The sequence below is a fragment of the Rhinolophus sinicus genome, chromosome 6 (genome assembly GCF_057876585.1).
Source record: "Rhinolophus sinicus isolate RSI-liver-muscle chromosome 6, RSI-T2T, whole genome shotgun sequence".
Lineage (NCBI taxonomy): Eukaryota > Metazoa > Chordata > Mammalia > Chiroptera > Rhinolophidae > Rhinolophus > Rhinolophus sinicus.
In genome coordinates, this window is record NC_142506.1 from 12,099,264 (window position 1) to 12,123,162 (window position 23,899).

General features: G+C 37.1%; 1 protein-coding gene and 1 pseudogene across 3 annotated transcripts in view; one reads left to right on the top strand and one right to left on the bottom strand.

Annotated features, from left to right (window-relative positions):
- Window positions 1–23,899, bottom strand: part of FAM91A1 (family with sequence similarity 91 member A1) — a 42,601-nt gene that overhangs the window by 18,124 nt on the left and 578 nt on the right. For 2 of the 3 annotated variants that reach the window (XM_019720220.3, XM_019720108.3), the window contains exons 2-15: window positions 17,815–17,899; window positions 16,567–16,718; window positions 14,894–14,951; window positions 14,122–14,189; window positions 13,445–13,573; window positions 12,141–12,231; window positions 11,674–11,736; window positions 10,112–10,218; window positions 8,447–8,485; window positions 7,810–7,922; window positions 7,248–7,363; window positions 6,298–6,410; window positions 5,877–5,963; window positions 3,897–4,029 (exon numbers count right to left, since the gene is read on the bottom strand). In XM_019720220.3, the coding sequence (XP_019575779.2) occupies window positions 3,897–4,029; window positions 5,877–5,963; window positions 6,298–6,410; window positions 7,248–7,363; window positions 7,810–7,922; window positions 8,447–8,485; window positions 10,112–10,218; window positions 11,674–11,736; window positions 12,141–12,231; window positions 13,445–13,573; window positions 14,122–14,189; window positions 14,894–14,951; window positions 16,567–16,718; window positions 17,815–17,899 (1,354 nt within the window). The remainder of the gene's footprint in view (window positions 1–3,896; window positions 4,030–5,876; window positions 5,964–6,297; window positions 6,411–7,247; window positions 7,364–7,809; window positions 7,923–8,446; window positions 8,486–10,111; window positions 10,219–11,673; window positions 11,737–12,140; window positions 12,232–13,444; window positions 13,574–14,121; window positions 14,190–14,893; window positions 14,952–16,566; window positions 16,719–17,814; window positions 17,900–23,899) is intronic. The other variant, XM_019720159.3, reaches the window with a different exon arrangement.
- LOC109440130 (DAZ-associated protein 2 pseudogene) lies at window positions 19,664–20,282 on the top strand (annotated as a pseudogene).

Consider the following 23,899-nt stretch of genomic DNA (forward strand, 5'->3'; position numbering starts at 1 on the left):
AACAAAAAGGGACCATATTCTTAAAAAATAAGAATATCATAAAAGACAAAAAAATGGTTATGGATTTGTTCCAGAATAAAGGAGATAAAGGAGTGATGACAGTGAAATGCAGTTATCTGATCTTAAACTACATCCTGTACCTGAGGGGGGAAATGTTATAAAGGACATTACTGGGTCGAATGATATACTGGAATACAAATGGTAGATTACTGTATCAATATTAAATCTCCTGGAGTTGATGGAAAGGACTAGCCCCATTATTAAGAAATATACCCTGAATTAAATTATATGCAAATCACTCCAAAATTTTGGGAGTACAAGTAATTACACTGTTCTTATTCTTACAAATGTTCTATAAATTTAAAATATTTCCAAATAACATGTTTAAAAAAAATCCAGAGTCTGTGATTTAATAGAGGAAAGAGTCGTGCAGACGTCAGGCAGAGCACCTGGCCCACACCTGGAAAACAATGTGGAGACAGGACAGTGAGAAATGGTTGAAAGACAAGTCTGGTTGGAGCAGAGGGTGTAGCCTGGAGTAAAATGAGAGATCAGCATGGAGCTTAGGAAAAGGAGAGAAGGGAACAAATTCCATAAACATTAGAGAAATCCATGTTTGATTAAGTACAAAGAAATCCAGTACAAACACATTTACTTTAAGAATGAAACAGAAATGATAAAACAGTCATGAGTGGAAAAATGTTGTCAGATAAAAAAACCTTAGTGAGGAGAGACTTTATTCAACGATCATTTTAAGGAACTATTATTAGAAGGGACGACTGCAATAGAAAAAGAACATCATGCTTATAACGTCTTCAGGAGCTAGAAAGAATCAGGTGCAGGGAAGCAGGATGGAAGGACTGGGTACAGAATAAAAGATACGAGAAAGTTTTATGCTATTAAGTCAGCCTATTTTACAGGAAGGGCTGTGTGCTGGCTCAGGCTGAGGATAGGGTCCTAGTTCAGTGGCCTGAAACAAGCAGAGAAACTTAACCAAAGTTGACCTTCACCAAGCATTTTGTTCTGCTTGATCAGCGGAGCCCAGCAGTCCAGCTCATTGTTTATGAGGCAGAGGGAATCTGGACAGTTGTCTGGCCCCGTCATAGGGAAGGAAGGGGAGCACATGGAGACTTAGATCTAAGTTATATGGGGAAAGCGTGCGTCCTTGCAGTAAGCCCTTTTCCAAAACACAAAAGGGTGAGGGGATTTTTTAACCTTCAGGTAAAAGTCAACATTGTCAATATCAAGTATAGAAAATATTTAATGAATACAAGGATAAGCAAGGAGGTCTAAAGAGCTGGTGGTGGTTAGAACAAGATTTTACAACCGTGACTGCTTTTCTACAAATGCGGTTTAATTTCTAAATGCTCCACAGCACTAGATGCCCAAATTACAAAGAGTGGCTTTTGTGTCTGACTTGTATTGATCCTAGCAGAAAGACGTCTTTTTAAAATCAAAGATATCTGAAAAAAATTATGCTTATTAAATGAAAAAAGTTAGACTACACATTGTTTTTATTTTGAAGCAGTACCTCACGCTTTCTAAAACCAAATGATTACTATGAAACCGGTCCTTTCCACATATATCAGAGGCTTGCTTCTGTATCTTAAGGCTTTTGCTTTACCGTGAATAACAAGTACTACATGAAACACACTACAATTAGTGATTTTAAAAGAAAATCCTTTCTACTCAAAAAAGATGCTAAAAACACCAATACTCCAGAATTTATTTTTTAAAAAGAGTAAGATTAAGTTATCACATCCAGCACCTAGAGAAAGAAACCTTTCTCATCATGGAGAGTATTAACCCCCAATGCCCTGTTATTCTCTGCCTGGAATGAATAGCCTTCTTTTCTAAGCATCTAGAATTGTACTAGTTATACACCACCATTAGAACAATTGAGAAATAGCCAAATCATTTTCTGTGTTTCTAATGAGGTTCTGTGGTTCTAACGAGGCACCCCAGTTAAGAAAGGCTGGTTAAAAGAATGAAACTTCACAAATATTTGCAGATTTGGTCTTACGGGGAGGAGTCAATCACATTTTAACTTCAGAGCGTCACCAATTATTCTAAACAATGAAAGCTCCAACTAGTGCCAGAAACAGTCAACTATTTAAACCTACCTGAAAGGTTAGCATTTTATTTAATTACATTCATATACAATAGGTTTAGGTTTTCCATTTAACGTATGTGATGGTCAGTTAAGTTATTTAGACGATTTGTGATTAAAAAAACAAAGTTTAGTCCAGACTATTAAGTAACAGATTGTTTATGAATAAATCAGTAAAAAGCTTAGTGTTCCAGAGAAGATAATATATGGGACACAAGAAAGGAAAAAACTCAAGAGACATGGATTGAAGTCCCAGCCCTTCCATTTACTAATCATGTAGGCTTTAATGACTACATGGGAAGGAAATTTAACCAAGATAAGCTCCAATTTCCTTACCTGTAAACAAATTACACTTGGCTGCTCACTAGCACGCTCTGACATTTTCAGAGTTATGATGGGCACAAAAGGACAATATATTTCAAGATGGCTATAACAGAGTATTTCAAATATTCTAACTTATTATCTCCATAAGTCACTAAAAGTCCCAGAAACCGTGCCCCAAGTGGCACAGCCTTGACAATGTCTTTGGATGTAAAAATCATCCAAAGACATCTTCAAGACTGTGCCACTTGCTGTTAGGTAACTTGATCTAATAATACTTGGTGGCCAAAAAGTGGTTACTATCAACAAATGCTGATTAATAAATGCTTCAGGCTCTTGCTTGGAATTTGGTAATAGAATGTTCTCAGTTTTAACTATTTATGAATACTCTCAGAAAGAGCCCCAGCATATAGTGATTTACAATTCTGAACCAGACATGTTCAGGCTGCAAAAGTGAGTCATTAGATATTGAGTGTGTCCTGCCTCAATTTGCTAAACTACCCAGCATCTTCATTCTCACCTATACAATTCTTATAAAGTGACATTTGACTCTGTCCTTCTTTTTTCTTTTTTTTTAATTGAGCTGAGAAGAAAGCCAGATGCTGGTGAAAGAAGTGGAATAAAAATGGTTATGACTAAGACACTGATGATTTTGGGCTAGAAAATAGAACGTTCTGGTAAATGAAAAGAATGAGTGGAATTAATGTTATAGTGGTGCTAAAAATTCATGACATCCCAAGACGCAGCTCTTGTGAATGTCCAAGGACTTGAGCCAAATGCTCTTACACTGGTGCCCAAGACACTGCACCTTTTTAAAAACACACAGTCCTGGGTGCCATCCCACAACTGAGAACCTGCTGAGTCAGAACCTGAAACGTTAATGATACCATCAGTTCAACTAATGTTTGGAAACTCCCTAGCTATCCCCAAACTGAGAATGCATACTAAGGCACAGCCACGTTGGAGTACACCGACAGATTAAAATGGCTACTACTTTCTTTTACTCGTTTTACTTTATAAAGTAAAATACTTCAGTAAATATTCCAGCGGCATTTGAATAGGAAGCTATTTATTATGTTTATACAATGGAATACTTCATTCTTGAAATTTTATGCTTCCTAAATTACCTAAATTTTGGCATTCGTTCACCCCTCTGAACTGATACATATTCTCAATTCCACCCAGCTATTTAAACAAATTAACACGCCAACCCTTTTTAGAGGTACTAATCAGATTTAAATACTATAAATGTCAGTAACATCTAAGAGAGGAGAAGTAAAATAAGGTAAGAAACAGTTGATGAGCAAAGAAATTCACAAAAGAAGCTCTAGTTAAAAATTCAATATGCTGTCTATACAAAAGGTATTAAATACGTGAGGATTAAATAAGTGAGCATGACCTGTTTAATTTCCTAGAAAAAAGTTCCATAGGATCATGTCTTCAGAATCAAGTATATTTCTCATACCGTAATTGGGTTGGTCTGGCTGTGCGGTTTGTGCAACCAGATCTTTATTATGACGAAGAAACAGGATCGTGTTTCTCAGAGTAAGTGCGTGGTCAAAATATCTCTGTGCTTCTCCTTCACCAGTGCTCTGAACCTAAACCAAAAGAAAATAAACTTTGCAACAAATATTGTCATCATGACATTTATCCTAATATATAACCATACAGTAGATTTATTAAGATATAAAAAAATAAAATCAGTAAGTCAAAAATTTGCCCAGGCAATACTGAAATAAATTATTAACCTCAATCTCGGTTGAGTTTCCACTTGACTACATCTTTAAAGATAATAGAAATTACCCTGACAAAGAAAACTAACAATTTTAGCAACCAAATAATGCTAAATCACACCATTATCTAAGTTACATGTCCCATGTATGATTTAAATAGGATGCTTAAAATACTCTAAGATCTACATAGTCCGCTTCATCCAGAAAAGTACTTCAATCCATGGTTACCTTTATGCCTCTAATTCTCATCAAGCTATTCACCACTGCTAAACATACAGCTTGAATTCACTCAACAAGGATTCACTGAATCCCTATTACGCTATAATCTGTCTAGGATGTGAGGATAAAGTACTGGAACAAAACCCCTGCCTTCCTTGATCTTATATTTTAACACATGCTCTTCTGACCCTGTCAGTCACCTGTTTAATATATAAACACACATACATCCATCCCAAAAACAACACAGAGAATGGAAGGAGAGGTCTACAGGGGGGAAATAACTAAATCAGATTTGCATTAAATTAATAAGATCAACCAACTAAGTTTAATCAACATGAAGCTTCTTAAAAAGTAGCTAAGAAATTGTTTTTAAAAACTACACTTCAGACTCAGAGGCTTCCCCAGAACAACTATGTGGTAAAAAAAAAAAAAAAAAAAAAAAGAGTACAGCTATATAAACAGTAGAAGTGATCGTCCCACTTGCTGTATTTGATAAAAGCCTTGTTGGGGTGAGAAAAATAAAAATCAGGAAAACAACTTAAATGTGCTAGAAAAGAAAAAAGTGTACTAGAACATAATAAAAAAATTACCGGCAATGGATGACACACAGTAAGAAATGGGGTTAACAAGGTATTAAAAGTATTGAGGGAATGGAAATTTAAAAGTAAAAGAGACCAATTAATAACAAGGATTACCTCAAATATATTTCCACCCTAAAAAAGTAAAACTCCCATGGAGAAGGACCAATGAAAAAAATGTCATGGGAGTTTTTTTTAGATATAAAGAAATTACAAAAATCATCAAAAGGTCTCTAAATAGCACATTTAATATACAGAGCTCACCACTTAAGTATAAAAGGTACCAAAACTATTAGTCAAGGGACATATTAGGCACACAAACTGTTTGCATAAAGAAGAGCAGAGAACAGACTAGCTAGGGAATGAAACATACCAAGATGTAGAGCTAAGGGAAACTGCTTTTGTACCCACAGGGGGAAATGTGGTTAAGAGCAAAAATATGGTTCAAGTCTTCACGACACTAAAAGGGATAGTGAAGAGTGGACGTAAACATGGTACCTGGAACATTGTTCCAGATGTAAGAAAGATGGAACAAAAACTTCTAATAAAACTGTTTAAGAGGAGATCTTAGAGTCAGACCAAAAAGTATAAAATAAAATAAAAATTAAAGGCTATTTCAGAAAAAGCAATTTAAAAAATTACACTAGACTAAGATTTCTATACCCAATTTCTTCATCCTATCAAGTTATGCTGAGTTAGATGAGATATACAAGTCATTTTTAAAATCACAGAATTCACTCATCCACTCAATATGTTTAAGTCTAAATGACTGCAACAGTATTCAGATGGGGAATAATGGAGGAATGAGCAAGAATATACCACTAATCTACATAATCAGTAACTGATGTTTTATCAAGCAAGAAAAGGTTTCAAATGCCCTGATACCAAATAATATTAACAGTAATCTAGATTTACCTTTTCCAGTTCTATAAGAAAGCTGTCCAGGGACTCATCTGAGAGTTTGCCAACTTCGAACATTGTGACTGCATGGCTTTTCAAGTTCTGCAATAAAGAAAAACAAAAAAACTGAAATGTATCTTAATACTGATACAAGTCATTACAATTCTAGTTTTCCGTCTTTACACTGAGCACGGCATCTTATGTTATTCTTTCTAATATATTTAAACTGAAGGGTGAGTGGGGTGAGGGGCTGATTCTTCTAACTGCAAAAGCAGCCCTCACTAAAAAGTGACTACATGCCTCTAAGGAATATAAAACAAAAGCAGCTGAGTTTTCAGGGATAAATCAAGGACTTAAAAGGACAGAAGAGCAGTGAATTATTTTCTAGCTAAGCTTTATTTAAACATTTGGATATTTAAACAAGGATGTGACTTACTGGTGAAAGATTTCCCATCATTAAAAAGGCAGTGAGAGTTGAGTCAAACAGGAACGCGATACGCTTTGTATACCCTGTAGACAAACTCAAACTGCTTACACTGGCTGTATCAGCTGGAAAGAAAAATCATACTTTAAGTCAAGTGAATGAAAATTAGTCTTCGTCTATCATTTGGAATGAGAAACTATTTCATTTTGGCTTTATTTAATAACCAGAAAGTACATAATTAAATATAAGCAATAGTGACATTAGAAGAGGTTCCAAGTCCTATCTAGCTCCAACACAGAGAAAGTTGAAAAAAAAATTTTAAGGCACTCACTTTATAGTAAATTTCTTGAAAACTAGTAATAAATCAAGACTTGATAACTGTCAGGTCAATAAGACTAACTAGCCTACCCTCTTCAGACAAGTCACCTGGCTCAGGTAACCTGGGGTAGGAATGGGAGCCGCCATTGTACCCCTCTCCTCCCCCAACACAAAACCACAGGCCACTACGTCGTCCTCTGTGCTTTGCCTCCTGCTGTGCTTAGCCGGTGCTGCGGACTTCCCTCAGTCACCAGCTAGCCAGCTCTTACTCACTCTTAGCCCAAACAGCATCTTCTCCATCAAGGGTCCTCGAACCTCCCTAGGCAGTTAGGGGGTTTTTCCTCTTTGCTCTCCACAAGCACTTGTGAACTTTTCACATTGCTGTGGTTTTTGTGGTCATACCGCCTTTTCTCACCCTAGACTTAATTCTTCAAAGGAAAGTACACATTCTTATCAATTTTCCACCCTTACGACCGAGCGTGGTGCCCAACATCCTGGTAAGTACTCAAAGCCTGCATGTTGAATGAATGAAATCTAGAAGAGAACTATAAAGTAACTAAGTGGAGAGAGTTCACTCTGAGTCTATGTGCAGACACATGCCGTATCTATAAAGAAACTCCAAATTTAACTGAGTAACTGCTAACCTGGGTCTTCTTGACTGTTTGTGTCAGTGTCAGTGGCCGAAGAAGCTTCTTGTACAGGACTCCTACTCTCCCCGCCATCCCATGATAGGAGCATCTTTTGTGGATCTAAAGTGCTCCTATTAATGAAGAAATCATTCACTTCTTAAAAATCGTATACATGATCTTATATAAAAGTAGCTACTGAAGTCAGCACTTAAATTATGAACATCCAGTCATGAATACGACTGGAAGATGATGAAATCCCGGCATACTCAAGCCTGAAATTGAGATGCAGCCCAGAAATGCTCTGCCCACATACAGCAAGGTCCTTAACCAAGACCTATGGGCTTCAGGGAATTCGAGAAACTTTTACAATTATATGTGAAATATTGTATATGCTGTTTTCTGGGGAGAGGGTTCTTAGCTTTCATCAGATTCTAAAAAAGATTCATCACACACAAGCTTAAAAACCAATATATCGGGTTCAGCTCAAATGACAGAGTGAATAAGTACATGTGTTGTATGTAAAACTACGTTTTTTCAAAAAGAAACTCTAATATCTCATACTAAATAAATGAGTTACTTTAATCTGTTTATCGATGGAACATTTCTCCACGATGAATGAAGTTGATCCAAATTTATTACTTGTCCTTTCTTATGGGCAAAGCCCAATCGGCAATACATTGAAACAGCATTCTGAAAGGAATATAAAGGAAATGAGTGTTTAAAATAAAATAAACTAGACGTCAGAATCCTTGTAGAGATAAAACATTATCACAGACTCTGCCTGCAGTGATCCTCAAACATTGTCATCCCTTAAGGAGACAAAAGAATTTTCAGTGGGCCTAGTCTTCCTCTGAGGTCTCATACGTGTAGGACAGGGAATGCTCCTGCTTCTCTGCCCGGCCCTCCCGAGATCGGCCCCCGGCGAAGCAGGAGTTGTTGCTCTAACTGACCTCATTACAAGACACCCATCAGCCTGCTTGCAGCTCTCCACGGACGTGAGTGACCCTGTCACTCCGTGGGATGCAATACTGACGGAGGGCCCGTGTCCTGTGCTTTTCTATCTTGTGAGCACCCCCTGCACTGTGCACACCTCCTCTGAGAGCGAAAGAGAACCTCACTGCCTCCGTTTCTCAGTACCTTATCCAGACCAAAACCTGTAATAAAATCCACTCAGTGATTACACTGTAAGTAAAAAGACTATAAAAATTACATACCTTAACCAGGGATAAGTCTATCTCAAGGACATTTGCAAGCTGGAAAATAAAATAGAAAATTGTTTTACATTCTTATAATTATTAGCATATTATGGGTACAGTAGACATGTCAACCATAATCAACAAAATTTTAAATTATGAATAACTGAAAGACTGAATAAATGTTGAAATCAGAACTTTGCTCTTGCCATATCTCGAAGACACTCAGAGTAGTATAAATCCAGGTAGTGACCTTAACAAGTGAAGACTCCTTACTCTTTAACTTTGTCTCATTTAAAATAAGAAAATTCCTAGAGCAATCAATAGTCCACAGTCCTTTTACAATAGTCATGTGACACTTAAAGGCAGGGATACACCCTAAGAAATGCAACACTAGGCGGTTTGGTCTTTGTGTGAATGCACTGAGTGAATGCACTTGCAAAACCCTCCAAGGTCGGGCCTACTTCTGTAACTGGAGGTGCTACGCTTGTATACACAGGGCAGCACAGGAGGTTTGTTTACACCTGCATCACGGCAAACATATGAGTAACTGTTGTGTAAGCCCGACAGTTGGTTTCTCTTTTTGTAATGCAAGTGCCTGAGTTAGGCGTCCATTTTAAAGAGGCACCCACCTCAAGGAAGGCTCTCTCTAGCTACAGGACCAGCTAAAGAGCCAGGCTGCCTCCCCCACTGAGGTTCCTTTGTTTCAGAGATCTTGATTTCTGGAACTGATCATTTGGCCTACTTGTTTTTTCCTGGACCTCGCTGTGTGCCTTGTATGTTCCAGGGCCTATAAGTACCGTGTTTCCCCAAAAATAAGACCTAGCCTGACCATCAGCTCTAATGTGTCCTTTTGAGCAAAAATTAATATAAGACCCGGTCTTATATTATATCATATTATATTATATTATACCTAGTCTTTTATATTATATTACATTAATTTATTAGATATTATATTAATTTATTATACATTACATTATATTATACCCAGTCTTATATTATAGTAAAATAAGACCGGGTCTTGTATTAATTTTTGCTCCAAAACACGCCTTAGAACTGATGGTCTGGCTAGCTCTTATTTTCGGGGAAACACGGTAAGAAACCTGTTTTCTTTCATTAGGAAACCTGTTTCCTAATGGTTATTGCCAAATGGCATCTTGCAATCCCAGTAAGAACCACAAAGGTAGGTCCAATAGTAAAACTGGTTTAGAAAGAGGAGAAGTGAGAGGCTCACCAGGGGGAAGGTGAGTGCACCCACGCTGATGGCATTAGTATCTCTAGACTGAAACTGACAGAAAGCAGTCATCAAGTGTGCTATGACCTTAGGAAGGCTACCGTGCCACTAGGTCATAGGAATTTTTCAGCTCCATTATCTCTCATGTGACCACTGTCATGGATATGTGGTCCCTCAGGTGGTGATGCGGCACAAGACTAAAGTCAGATAAAAAGTTGTTTACCAAATTTAAAATACATATTCAGAAAGAAAGTAACTGAAGAACAGTTACTTATTAAAATTAAAATTTTGCACATTAAATTATATTAAAGTGTACTGAAATTCTGTGATCTACCCATGTATAGATTTTTAAAACTTTTTAACCATATCACTAAACATTTGGCCTACTTTAACATAAACTTACGTTACAATCTTGAGGTTAAATTCTTTCACAAGACATTTGGCACACTTACCTCTGCAACATTAGTATGCTCGTCTATTGAAACAAATATCTTATAGAGTAGAGTTTCAAAATAATCACCTTGCACTCGATTCATTACAAAACCTTCAAGAGGAGGAACTAAAATAAACAAAATAGACTTTCTCAGTGATACAATTTTATAAAACAAGAAAGTATAATTCAAGTATCTACTTAAAAAGAGAAACCTCTAACTTGAAAAAACTAAAATCAACTTTTGATTTATTTTATCTACTCCACAGTAAGTTTTCTAAAACTCCCAAAGTTAAGGCCATATAAACCCTGTCTACACAGAGAGGACTCTGATGGTTGAGCATAAATAAATCCTAAGAGTGATTTAATCTCCATGAAATAAACTAATCAAAGACCAATCTTTTTTAGGTGGATCTCAAATGAGTCAACATTAGTTTATCAGATGAGAGTAGAAACTTGAGTAATACTTTCATATTTTCCAGTGGTGACAGAAAACCACTACCACCTGAAAGACAAGAGATTGTCTTTCAGAAACCTCTTCGCCAAAACCTTTGAAACTTTAAAACTAGTATTTCATTTGTTATGGCATTTACTTTTTCAGCTGTCCTCCATGTTTAAAACAGAATTCATATCTGTACATGGTTCAAAATGTGTTATTAAAGAATTATAAACACATGTAATAAAAATAAAGGTCAGGACACACTAGAACATGATAACCTGTCAAGATTCAAAACTGATGAGGGAGCATTTTTTTAATACGCCCTCTCATCACTTGTTAATAGTAGGGTTATTCCCTGGAGTTTTCTGACACTTTATATTTGACTACACAAATACTAAATTATCTTAGTATAGTAAAAGATACCACAAACAGAAACAATAGTTAAAATATATGCTGGAAAACATATTTGTGACACACAACCGAAATATAATGAGTACTTCTATAAATTGGTAAGCAATGTAAATAGAAAAAAAGTTCCACTTGTGTTCAAGGATGTCAATCATATCACTATTATAGAAAAAAAAAAAAAAATGGACATAATCTAAATGACCAGCAATAGAGGAATTGTTTAATAAATCGATACATCCTTAAGTGTAGAAGGAAATATACAAGGGCCTTAATATTGATTTTACTTAGGGAGGGCAGATGAAGTAGGAAGGAAGGAGGAGACAAAGACAAAAAAGATGGTAGTGATATGAAAATATAAGGTACAAATAAGTGAAAATGGAGAATATACAATTCTATATTACTGACTATCTATAAAAACTGATGCACTGAACAAGGACTAAAAGGTACATGCATTTAGAAAAACAATAATTTGATTTAGGATAGTGAGACCTTTACCTCAGATTCTATTATTTTAATATAGTGTATATGTCAAAATAACATAAAAATGAAAATAAGAAATTTAAGTAAAACCACCATAATGTGTTACAATGTAAAGAGAAGAAATGTTTTTCTTTAATAAAAACTTCTAACATCGAAGATCCTAGAATCATTTGTGTCTAACTTTAGAAGGGTGATATGCAGTGCCGAGAAACTAGTAGTCATTCTAAGAACCTTGAAAGACATTAGCACATACTTACCTGCTATACAACTGTCATCAGATATTGGTACATCCAGATAAATGAATCCTTTGTTATATAAACCTACAGAAGCAAAAGTACCTGGTTTTAGACAGAACATTAAACATTAGTAATTAAAAAAAAAGATTTCTGATTTTCTGTAAAGATTCTTATAACTGAAGGCTATGAGAAAAAGAAAAAAGTAAAACAGAATTAGAAAAGAATTATATCAAAGTTTATAAATCGAGGTTTCCCTGATATGCTCAAAACAATAAAGTTTTTCTTATGATTCATTTGTATTAATTTCTAGTGCATGTGACTAATTATAGTCACACTGGAAAACAGTGGACTAAGGTCACATTTCAAACAATAACATACTTTAGGAAATATTGCTACTTTTACCTAATTGATAAATAATTGCTGTTTATTGTCCATGGCTTAAAACAAGCTTTTACGTTGACAAAAGACCATTTCTACTAACCACTTACTATGTACTACATTGTAATCTAGTGATCCAGCCAGCTGAGGGCCTGCATCGATGATCTTATCAACAGCGCATCTCTCAGGCAAAGTGCATATCTAAGAAAAGCAACATATTTTCAATTAAGGTTTGTCCAAATTAACCCATTTATGACTCCTCAAATCTACTCATGTTTAAACCAATGATTATGTCATTTGTTGAATGAGCTATAGATTTTTTCCATTTATCGCTCTACATTTTGAACATCAAAGCTATGCCCAGAACCATCAAGTAAGGTGCCACAAGATGCTACTATAGCAACAAAATTCAGAGAACAAAGTAACTACAAATATCAATACTTGCTGGTAAGCTGCAAGTCTTCACTAATAAGCACCAATATTTACTCAGCTTCTTTGAATTGGTAGCTGATCCATTTGTGATTCTGAACCTCTCAAAAATGAAGTTTATTCAAACTCCACATTATTATCAGTAACAAGAAGTTCACCATTTTATGACTCAGTTTGACAGCTCTGCTGGGAAGTGCTTACGTTAAAGCAAAACTTCTGAGCTTTTCACTCATTGGAATTAATCTGTCCTCTGGGGTAAAATAGAACGCAAACAAACAAACAAAGCCCACATGCTCACTTACATTTCTGTAATCACCAGAGATACGATCTGGTCTCTCAGGCCCCTGTCCGTTACCCCACCCCTTTCCTGTAAGTCAGCAGCTCTTCTAAGATGTATAAGGCTTGTATCAAATGTGGTCTGACCACTGGGAGCATCGTTTCCCTTAACCTTGACACTCTCGCCCTGCCAAAGCACCTACCCCTGAGCAATTCAGCACAGTAATTGAGACTGCAGGTTCCATAGCAAACTATCGGTTAAAATCCTGGACCTTGAGCCATCACTTCATTTCTCTGTGCTCAACTCTCCTCAAATGTGAAATGGGGTACAAATAATCCATACCTCTGGGGTTATGAGAATTAAATGAGAAAACATAAAAAGCACTTGGAATAGCTGGCACATCTAGCACACAGCAAGTGCTCAAAAAGCATTAGCCAGTATTATTGATAGCTGCAGTATCCCATCAATTTACATAAAACTGCTATCTCTATCTAGTTAAAATCTCTAGATTATTATACATGAGCCAAGCCAAGTATCCCTCATTATTAAAGAGTATCTTGGGAACCCACCAATCTTCTAGCCTAAGATCACTAAAACTTTTTAATTTGTTTCCTTTTCTTCAGGAAAACCAAAGCGTGTTATTTAAAAAAATAAATAAAAATAATTTTTAAAATAAAAATCCTACGTTTAGCTTTTCAAGATAACTACCTTTATGTCATCTTCTGTGATATACGCAGCCTGGACCACCCACCATGCCTCTATGGCAATTTCCACCGGCTTTATTGGCAGAAGATCACGGGCCGTTTTCCTTCTGAAAAATTTCTGCAACAGTACAATCTGCAATCAATCTAAAATTACTACTTTTGTTCTTATAAATCATATAATAAGACTGTTTCTAACAGGCTAAATAAACAGCTTTTTAAATTCTCATGTTTTAAAATCTGTTATTCTAGATACAGTGAATGGAGAAAGTCATACTCAAATTATTTCAAAATAAATTACTTCAAAACACTAGTCATTAGATCTGGATGTAAATCCAGAAATTAAAATGAAAACCAGGATATGAAAATGCATTTGGAAAGTGTGTCCTCATCTCATCCATTAAGTGAAACGTGGGAGTGGAATGACCAAGTAAAAAGACCAGCAGAGCAAAATTAATTTTTAAAAATAAACTGTTTTATGTCTTCAATAGTTTTAATTCAATAATCACTTAAGCTATATAACCTAGAGAATACTGAGGAGCTGTTTTTGTATTGTTTCTGTATCAAGCATATTTTATTTGATCAGAGAAATTACAATTCATTTTTTCTACCACTTAAAGAAATTAATCAGACTGTGATAAGAAGGACAAAAAAATGAGAGAGAAAGGGAAATGATTAACTTACTTTTGATGATCTACACTGATTCATCAGATCGATGTACTGGTTTCTTCCTATGCCAAGAAGCCTTAGACCTGAAAGGAAGACATTAAAAACATTTACTACATCTTGAAATGTCAGTACACTCACAAGTCTTTTAGGAAAAAACCTTTGGCTTTTGTTCGTCTTTTGATCATTGGTTGACAATCAGTATCAAATTAAAAGGAATTCTTCAAACGAAACATAAAACGAAACTGAAGGAGATGAATTCAAGCTGAATAAAGGTTTTTGACAATGTTAAATGAGAACATTTTTTAAAAGCAGAAGTCCTCCCAATTTCGAGCGTCAAAATGCACTTCTCAGCAGAAGTCTCGTCTTACACAACAGAACTATGTTACATTCCAAATATACACTTCATTAAAATAAGCATAACAGAACATCAGCAAGTTATGTTACTAACAACTGTGAATCACGCTGTAAAAATACTGTATACAAGTTTTCTTCCCTCATTTGGTACACAACACAACCCAAACATCAAAAAGAACTTCATTCTCTAGAAATATATAGACTAGTGCCATTTTTTTTTATTCTACCTCTCCAAAATACTCTTCTCAGATATTCAGACTAAATCTTACACTTGATTTGTATCCTGATAAAACTCCCATCAATCGTGTTGCTTGCTGGTCTCATCCTTCAAGTATTTCCAGTTTAAAACACACATTACGACACTGCGACGATAGCATGCATGCACAAAGACACACTCTAAACATTACCTCCTTCAGCGTGATTAGATACTCACAGTCAGCAGCAGTAAAATTGGGCAAAGAATCGTAACTTTTCTCACTGTTCATAATGTCCTTTTGAAAAGAAAAAAATTAAAGAAAACAACATATATAAATATATATTTCCATAGCCAATCAGAGTAACAACAATTATTACATGAAACACTGAGATTAGAGTTCGGCAACCTCAGGCGCGTATGCCACATTGTGGCACTTACCACCCTGTCTCAACCTAGTAACTACAGATCAGACTTTCAGGTCTGGGTTTCTCATAGCACGCTAGAATCCCAGACAGTTGCCCTGTAACTTGTGCCCTGTGGAAGTTATGCAAGGAATACCTACCTGCTAGAGCTCAGAGGTCCAGTCTCTTCACACATCATACCTAATCCTAGACTCCCACCCTGAGAAAAGGCCAAACAACGTGTCCCAGCTCCATCAACACACACCTAAGACACGCACTACCAACAAAGCTTTTAACCTTAGTCATCTTTGCTCCTAGGAGTGCCAATCGGCAGCAGAGTTACCCTCAGTATCCAGCTTCTTCCAACCCCCATGCGTTTTTCCAATAATAAACCAAATGTTCGCTGTGCAGATAAGGCCGACTTTCAACCCAGAAGCTATACCCAATGGTGTAAGAACAGAAACCGGACAGCAGTAAGCACGTGGACACAACTCAAACCTGGTCAATGGGACAAAACCTCCCACTGTGATCTCCCCCAAATGTGTGACAACACCAGAAAAATAATCAAAGAGACAGCAACAACCAACTATTCTACTCACTGATTACGGGCCACCTTCGTTATGCTACTCTGGTTCTCAGGAAAGGGCCTGACAGAAACCTAGGCTGTCAGGCCCCACGCTGTACTGTACATTTCCTCCAAAAGGGACACAGGAGCCGGGGGACTACAGAAGTGCCCATGAAGAGGAGGGTAAAGATCTAAGCAGCGGGAGCGCTTGTAAAGGAAGCCACATCATACAGGAGCTAGCCTCACTGTTACTACCGGTTCCCAACTCCTCTAGTTCTAGGCTTCTCTCTGCTCTTAGAGAGCTAGTGAGCACAAAACAGTAGCATTCAAATGTAATTAAGTAGCAAATATTGCCGATCTTTACATAAAGCTCACTTAAACACAGCATATAACTAACTGGTATTTAAAGTTATTCAACACAGGCCTTAAAACTGCCCTTGGAAAAAGACTAACATCTCAAAGTTAATTATAGAAAGATTAACAGCCAGGGCTACTAATATATTTCTCTTTCTCTGACACGTGTATAACACTAGGTCTATATCACCATTATTCTTGCTACAGTTAGTAAATAGCTAAACACATTAAGTTTCTCTGAGCTTAATGTTCAATCCTGTCACTCACATTTTTCAACCTTAATCATGTATCAAAAGCAATAAATTTTATACAAACTCTATTAACATAAAAGACTGATTAATGTTACAATAGCAGAGCTGGCAAGGCTTTCAAGAACACAGAATAAACACAGATATTTTTCCACTATGAAAACACTGATAACATAAATGTGGCTAAAACAGTTACCTTATATCCATCAGACTTTCTTATATTCTACTCTCAGAAACAATGTCCACTGTAGCTGAGACCTGCAGAGCTGGCCATCACGTGCAAAGTATCTCTGCCACATAGTCCCACCCATTCCTAATGGTTCATATACACTGGAAACTCACCTCCATAATCCCAGTATAATATGAAAATGGTGTTATCCTCAGGCCCTTTACCATAATGTCCGACAAGTGGTAAGGGTACAGCATGAGGTGATCTCGACTGTATTTCAGTAGTTCCTCATAGTATTTACGTTCATCTTTCTTGACATGTTTAACTGGAGAAAGAAGGAAATTCTCCAGTTTTTATCAGGTGTCTTATACTTACATCGAAGTATAAATCCAACGAGAACTACTTTACAAACCAATACTAATTAACAAGAAGAGTATGTAAACTGGAAGAGAATGCATCTACTCGAAGTTGGAACAAAGAATTATACCACAAGAAACACTTAAGAATATATAAGTGTGTAATAGGACAGTTAAGTAGGGAAACAATTCTTACCAAATCAAAAAGCAAAGAAAGCAAGCATGGACTGTCACTCCAAAAGGTACAAAATATAGGCTATAATTCATCCCTTACCATATATATATGGTGTGTGTGTGTGTGTGTATGTATATATATATATATATATATATATATATATATATATATATATATATTATATAATTTCTTACTATATCACTTTGTAAGATAGCCAACCTAAATGGTAGTTTTTCTATAAAATCAAGCCAATTTTTAAAAACTGTTTTTTGTTTTTTAAATGTACAAATACCCCTGACTTTCTTAGAATACATAGAAAATCTATCTCTGAAATACTATGCTTAAAATAAGCGTAGCACTTGGGAGGGAAAAATAGCAGGGCAAGAGAATAGACTGACCAAAGTAATCGGACAAATAAAAACATTTAAAATAAAAGGAGTTTAAAAAAACATAGAAGGAAGTAACTGTTTAGAATTTGTTCCAATTATTATAAAAAGAGTTTTTATTAAAGTTATATTATTTGGAAAATTTATGGAGACAAAAACAAAACTCAAAGTCTAAAATTATTAAGAACTAATGTACTTCTTTTCTGGCATATTTTATCATCTAAAGTAAAAAGAGGACATTCGACTCAAGATTAATACTGTATAGGTAAAGTAAACCTTTCAACAACACTCTAAAAAGTAATTTTAATCAGAACTAGAAAGATCTATTTGCTAATTAATGCAAACTGTGGTTAGGTGGGATGGGTCGGTGTAGAGTTTATCTTAAGGTCCGTACACGTAATCATTTCAGTCAAGTGAAATATGTACTGAAAGGATAGGACAGATACATGGGAATGATAATTCAGCAACAGTCACTTCCACCTCAGCATAAAAATGTCTACTTACCTAAGTTATTTCTGTATCGTAACTGATTGCGGATGCTGTACAGGACAACCTGCTTTTCATATTCTCGCTGTGAATTCCCAAGACTCTAAAAAAAACATTCAAATGGATGTAAAATAGCTTCTAAACTAAACAACAGTACATTCTTCCCATAAAATTTCAAAACCATGGCCCCTAATTTCATCCCAGAATCTCCTATTTCCAGAACTGAATAAAACAAGACTTTCTTAAATATTATAGTACTAAGTTTCTGCTACAGATTTAGAGCAAAAATTCAATGTTAATTTTCAGTCTGTCATTCTAAAAGGATTTCATGAAAGCATCTCAAGTATTTAATATCACATAAAAGATCAGTTTGAGAGCATAACTTATAGGTATCCTTCCTGACTGTCTCCAATTCGTGTGTGTTGGATGGATGACTGGATAGATGGTTTCCTGCACCTACATTCATTTAAACTTAAGAATGGCAACTAAGGACAGATCCCTGTCTGATAATTATTTGGAGCTTAGGGCTATGCTTATTAAAAATTAAGATTTCTAGAGAATGCACATTTCAAATGCACCTCTAAATAAGACTGTTTCTTAAAAACATCACCTCCTTATCGTCTCATTAGCAAACATTCACACAATTTTAGAATTCCAATATAGATTTTAAATGATCAAAACACTTTCTAGCTGTGCACTTAAGTGTTTTAAGCTCAAAGTTGGGTTCTCAAGAAAGCAAAGAATATGTTTGCCTAATTATAGTCAACATTATATTCAATGTGCAACCATAAACTTAATTTAATATGTGACTGCTATCCTCCTTCTAATTACTAGGTAAGATCTTTCCAGTATGCTATAAAATAAAATTAGACATCTCAGGGGACTAAAGACAGAAAGATCAGAGGGTCCAGTTATACTTCTTACTCGTAGGTTTTTGAAAGCCCAGGTAAATGTCCATACACATACTTTCACTTAAGGCAATCTTCACAAAACAGATGGAACTCACAACTAAATAAACTGTCATGTAACTGGAACCACTGGGGCGAAGTAATTTAAGAAAAAAGGGACATGATGTGAGAAAAATTAAAATCTTTCTTCCTGCAACTAGATTAATTAGTTTTATCACAGGTTAAACCATAACTCACACTATGCTGGAATGCATATGCTTATATTATTTTCATCCATTTTAACATTACAAATAGTTAGGAATAAAGTTTATTTGTAGAGAAACTATTCTACCATCCTCTGTGTAGCACCAAAGCCAGGCTCAGTAATGAAGACATTTAGGGGACTCAAAATATTAGGCTTTCTGTAAAACTTTCAAAGGGTTTCCTCTAGCTCTAATGCCAAAAAAAAGTCTCTTTCTCAGGAACACAAAACACACACACACACACACACACACACACACAAAGCAATCTGCTAAAATCTTTGCAACTTCCAAACTTGAGGATTTGCTCTTCTGTTTTAAGGTAAGAACCTCACCATAAGATTTAAAATAAAACTATAAATTGCTTTGAACAATGAATACAAGATACTGGCAAACTATAAAAAAAAGAAAAAAAAATACTGAACTAATGGCCCAAAGCACAACTTCTTAATTTTTTAAAGTCCAGTACAGCCCGTATCACATAAAAATATTTCATCTCACCCATAGAAAAGCAATAGTTTTGAACACTAGTTTCAAATACATTTTTAAAAGAAAATCTGAATCACCTTCCCCCAATTTTGAGAACTAGGAAATACAACTAACTTCCAAATTAAAAACTCATCAAAAGTTACTGGGATGTGACTTCAAACAGGAAGAGGACAAAAAAAACACACACAAAACCCGTCCATGACGCGGAGCCAAACCGGACCCGCAGCCACCATGAATAGCAAAGGTCAGCATCTAACGCCCACCTGCGCTGTGCAGGCTCCTGGGATCCCGTGACCCTCAGACCTTGCATCTTCCTGGGCCTCCACCCTATGCTGATGCACCACCTGCCTACTCAGAGCTCTCTCCTCAGAGCTTTGTGCACCCAGGGGCTGTCACAGTCGCCACATGTCAGCTGCATTTCCTGGAACCTCACTGTAGCTTCCCATGGCCCAGTCTGTGGCTGTTGGACCTTTAGGTTCCACCATTTCTGTGGCTTATTATCCAGTTGGCCCCATCCACCCACCTGGTACCACAGTGCTGGTGGAAGGAGGGTATGACGCAGGTGCCAGATTGGGAGCTGGGGCTACTCCTGGCTCCTCTTCACCCCCTGGATGCCCTCCAATGCTGCTCAGCTTGCAGTCACTCAGGGAGCCAAGGTCCTCGTCACTCAAAGGAAGGGAAACGTCTTCATGGGTGGCACAGATGGTGGCTACATCTGGTAAAGCACCAAGGCCACCTCGGTGCCGGGAAAGACACTGCAACCTTCAGCACTTCTCACAACGTCACTGCTTTAGTCCTATTAGCCTGAAGGTGCAGCTTAGACACATGTTGGGGTGTTTTTCTGGTGCCCAAACTTTCAGGCACTTTTCAAACTTAATAAGGAACCACGTAATGGTAGCTGTACCTCCCTAAAGCTTTGTGAGGAAGGGGAGGTATTCATTCATAGAATGAATGTGGGTGAAGCAGCCCTAAGGATCCTCCTTTAATCCGTCTGGCGTAATACTGTACCATACTGGCCTTTGCTTTTCGTGATACACATCAAATTAAGTTTGGAGGGAACTTTGATCTTCCTAAGAATTAAAGTGGCCAAATTACATATTCTGATTGGTCTTTAGTCTCCTTTAAGTCTCTGCTTTATATTACTTGTCTGCCTTTTCGTTTCCTTTGTTCCACATCCCACCCTCAACCCTAGCCTTTCCCTCCCATCTCCACTGAATCAATGGTGCAGGACAAAAGACAGTCAGAACCTTACACTCCTCCCCCCTTATCATCTTTTATCTCGTCTTTCACAAGGATCCTCTGAACCCCCCCTCTGCCCTAAACAACCCAGGACTTCTGCTTTTGCATCTCCTCAGCCAAAAGTGGAGGGTGCCTTTTGGACTCTTCTCAAAGGTTGTCTTTTCTTTTCTTTTTTTTTTAAGATTTTTAATTTTTTTTTTTTTTTTATTGGGGAAGAGGAACAGGACTTTATTGGGGAACAGTGTGTATTTCCAGGACATTTTATTGGGAACAGTAGTGTGTTTTTTCCCAGGACTCATCGAGCTCCATCCAAGTCAAGTTGTTGTCCTTTCAGTCTTGGTTACGGAGGGCGCAGCTCAGCTCCAGGTCCAGTGGTCGTTAGTCGCAGGGGGCGCAGCCCACCATCCCTTGAGGGAGTTGAACCGGCAACCTTGTGGTTGAGAGCCCACGCTCCAACCAACTGAGCCGTCTGGCCACCCAGGAGCTCAGGGGCAGCTCACTGACTTCACTCTAGTTGCGGAGGGTGCAGCTCGCTGGCCCATGCGGGAATCGAACCAGCAGTCCTGTTGCCCAGAGCTCGCGATCTAACCAACTGAGCCACCCGTCCACCCCAAAGGTTGTCTTTTCATACATGAATCAAACCCCAATTTGTTTTGGTGCCAGAAATACTGATCTTGTTTGAACAAAGTCTATTGTAAACAGCAGGTGTTTTTTTAAAATGTGGGGGGGAGGCAAGGAGGAGGATGCATTTCATAAGCCTGATGACTTTAGAGACAAATTAAGGGAAATTTTCAGATAAAAAATTGGTTACCATTTACTGTCCGAGTGTCTGATGCAGCCACTCATGGCTCCCCAGAATTCCTACGCTGGGTTAATGATGTCATATTATGAATGTCTCACTACAAAATGACTTGAGTCCAGTGAAATCTCATTAGGGTTAAGAGTATTTCAGGGATCCTTAATATTTTGATTTTTGTGTTTCGGCAACTGGGTTTTATTTTATTTTATCCTATAATTTCAGTTCATCTAAATTTTGTGTTCTGTACATGTGATGTTTGACTGTACCATTGGCTGTTATGAAAGTTCAGTGTCATATGTCTCTATACTGTGGTGCACTTGTGGATTTTTTTATACTAAAAATGTAGAAAGACTGTTTTGAAGATTTGAAAACAAAAAAGTTAATGTAAACTCAATCAAAGTACTTAGGATCTCTAATGCCAAAAAGCAGTTCTTTCCATACAAGGAATATTCCCCACTTATAAAATACCTGAGCTTTAACTTATCACCTGGAAAAAAATCTCTTACTGATGCCATCACTCATTCACTCCAAAAATATTTACTAAGCTAAATGTGATAGGTGCTTATAATACGAAAGCGAAACAAGTAATGTAACTGGAAAATGCAACATAGTGGGATAAGTGCTACAGATGAGAAATACAGCGCAGTGGTAATATATCCGAGACAACTGATCCAGATTTAGGTCAGGGAAACTTTCCTGGAGGAGTTAATATCTGAGATTCAAAAAGAAGCTGCAAGTAATCTATAGGAGATGGGTAGTGACAGGACTGGGTTTGCATTTTAGAAACCTGATCCCAGTGTAGTGTGAAGAATGGGTGGGAGGGTCCTATTCTAAGGGCAAGAGACCAGAGATAAAAGCTGACCCAGTAACTTAGGGAAACAGTGGCAAGGCTAGAGAAAGACTAAAGAAGTAAGTAACTTATACAGATGGGCTTGGCAACACCTTCTACAAGTGGAAACTTATCCTCAGCTAAAACAGCTATTCTTTTAAGAGATCTTACCCCCCAAAAAATTTCAATTTGATGTCACGTTTACATCTAATTTGAACACGGTTCTGTGATTATTTTTAATAATCATGACTAAGGTTTAAAAAAATTTTTGCCAATACTAATTAAGGTCAATTATTCATGTTGGACATAATTGAACCATCCATCTTTCTTCCCTTATGCTACATTTATTTTTGTGAAAGGAAGAGTGGACAAAAGATGGAAACAAAGAAAAGAACAACTGTTGGTTTTTCCAGTCGTCTTTGGATATGCCAACAAAACCCTAAAGAACAAAAGTGTCCACCAAAGCCTTCGCTGAAGCTTAACAAGAGAAACTTACTCCTTCAGGTTTAGAGTTTTGTTCTTCCGGGTCAAGCTAAATGCTACATGGGCAGCCAAGATTTCTGAGTCCCTTAAATGTATCTTTCTACTTCCCTGTCTCCTTGATATCTTAAAGCAAAAGCATTTTCTCTGCAATTTGATGCACTGCCAAACCTTATTCATTTCCCAGAACTAAGCCCCCAAGCTGAGAGAGGTGGCAAAGTAATAACCTTACACCATCACCACCACCAGGCCAAATTTTCCAAATATAACTGCCCAGCACCAATGGAAAAGAGAAGTTCACTCTCAGCCACGCAGAATGGGAGGAACTTTAAGGTCAATCTATGATGAGCGAAACACTGCCTCATATGTAGCAAACGCATCACTACCTTCATAAGATTTTTACACCACCTGCCATGTTACGTAGTAATTCATTTACTATCTTTCTTTCCTAAAATGTAAGCTCCATGAAGGCAGGGTCTTTGTCTTGTTGACGGCTGCAAATTACACCTAGAACAAGGCATAGAACGCAGTAGGTGTTCAATAAATATTTGTTAAACAGCTTTGTATAAATTAAACTCAAGCATTTGAGAATTAACTCTCAGACAAAAACCTGAAGTCACTCTCTTAATGAAACATCTTTCACAAACCCATCTTGTCTAGAGGATAAGGTCAAACAAAATAAAGTACAAAGTTTCTTCAAAATCTGGCCCTGTTTTTCCAGCCTCCTCTGCTACCACCGGACACGCTCAGAAAATCGCACCTCCAAACAGATCAATACATCTACACCTCCAAACTCGGGTGACATTAAGTCGCTTGCTACTGTCGAAACATTGCTCTTCCAAGCTTTTTAAGATGACCCTCTCCCTGGAAAATCGTTATCCCCTCTTATCTCTTATTCGACCTGTAAGGCCCAATTTAAATGTCTCCTCCACACGTCCTCCCAACACTCCCTGGACGATGTCTTCGTCCCTCCTCTGTGTGCCCACATATACTGTAACACAGGTACGTATGAGCTGCCGTCACCTGTAAGCATTCCTGTTTCCCACCATCCTGAAGTTCTGGGGCTATTTCAAATGTTTCGCAGGCGCCCAGCCCAGTGCCTGGTTGAATGGAGGCTTCG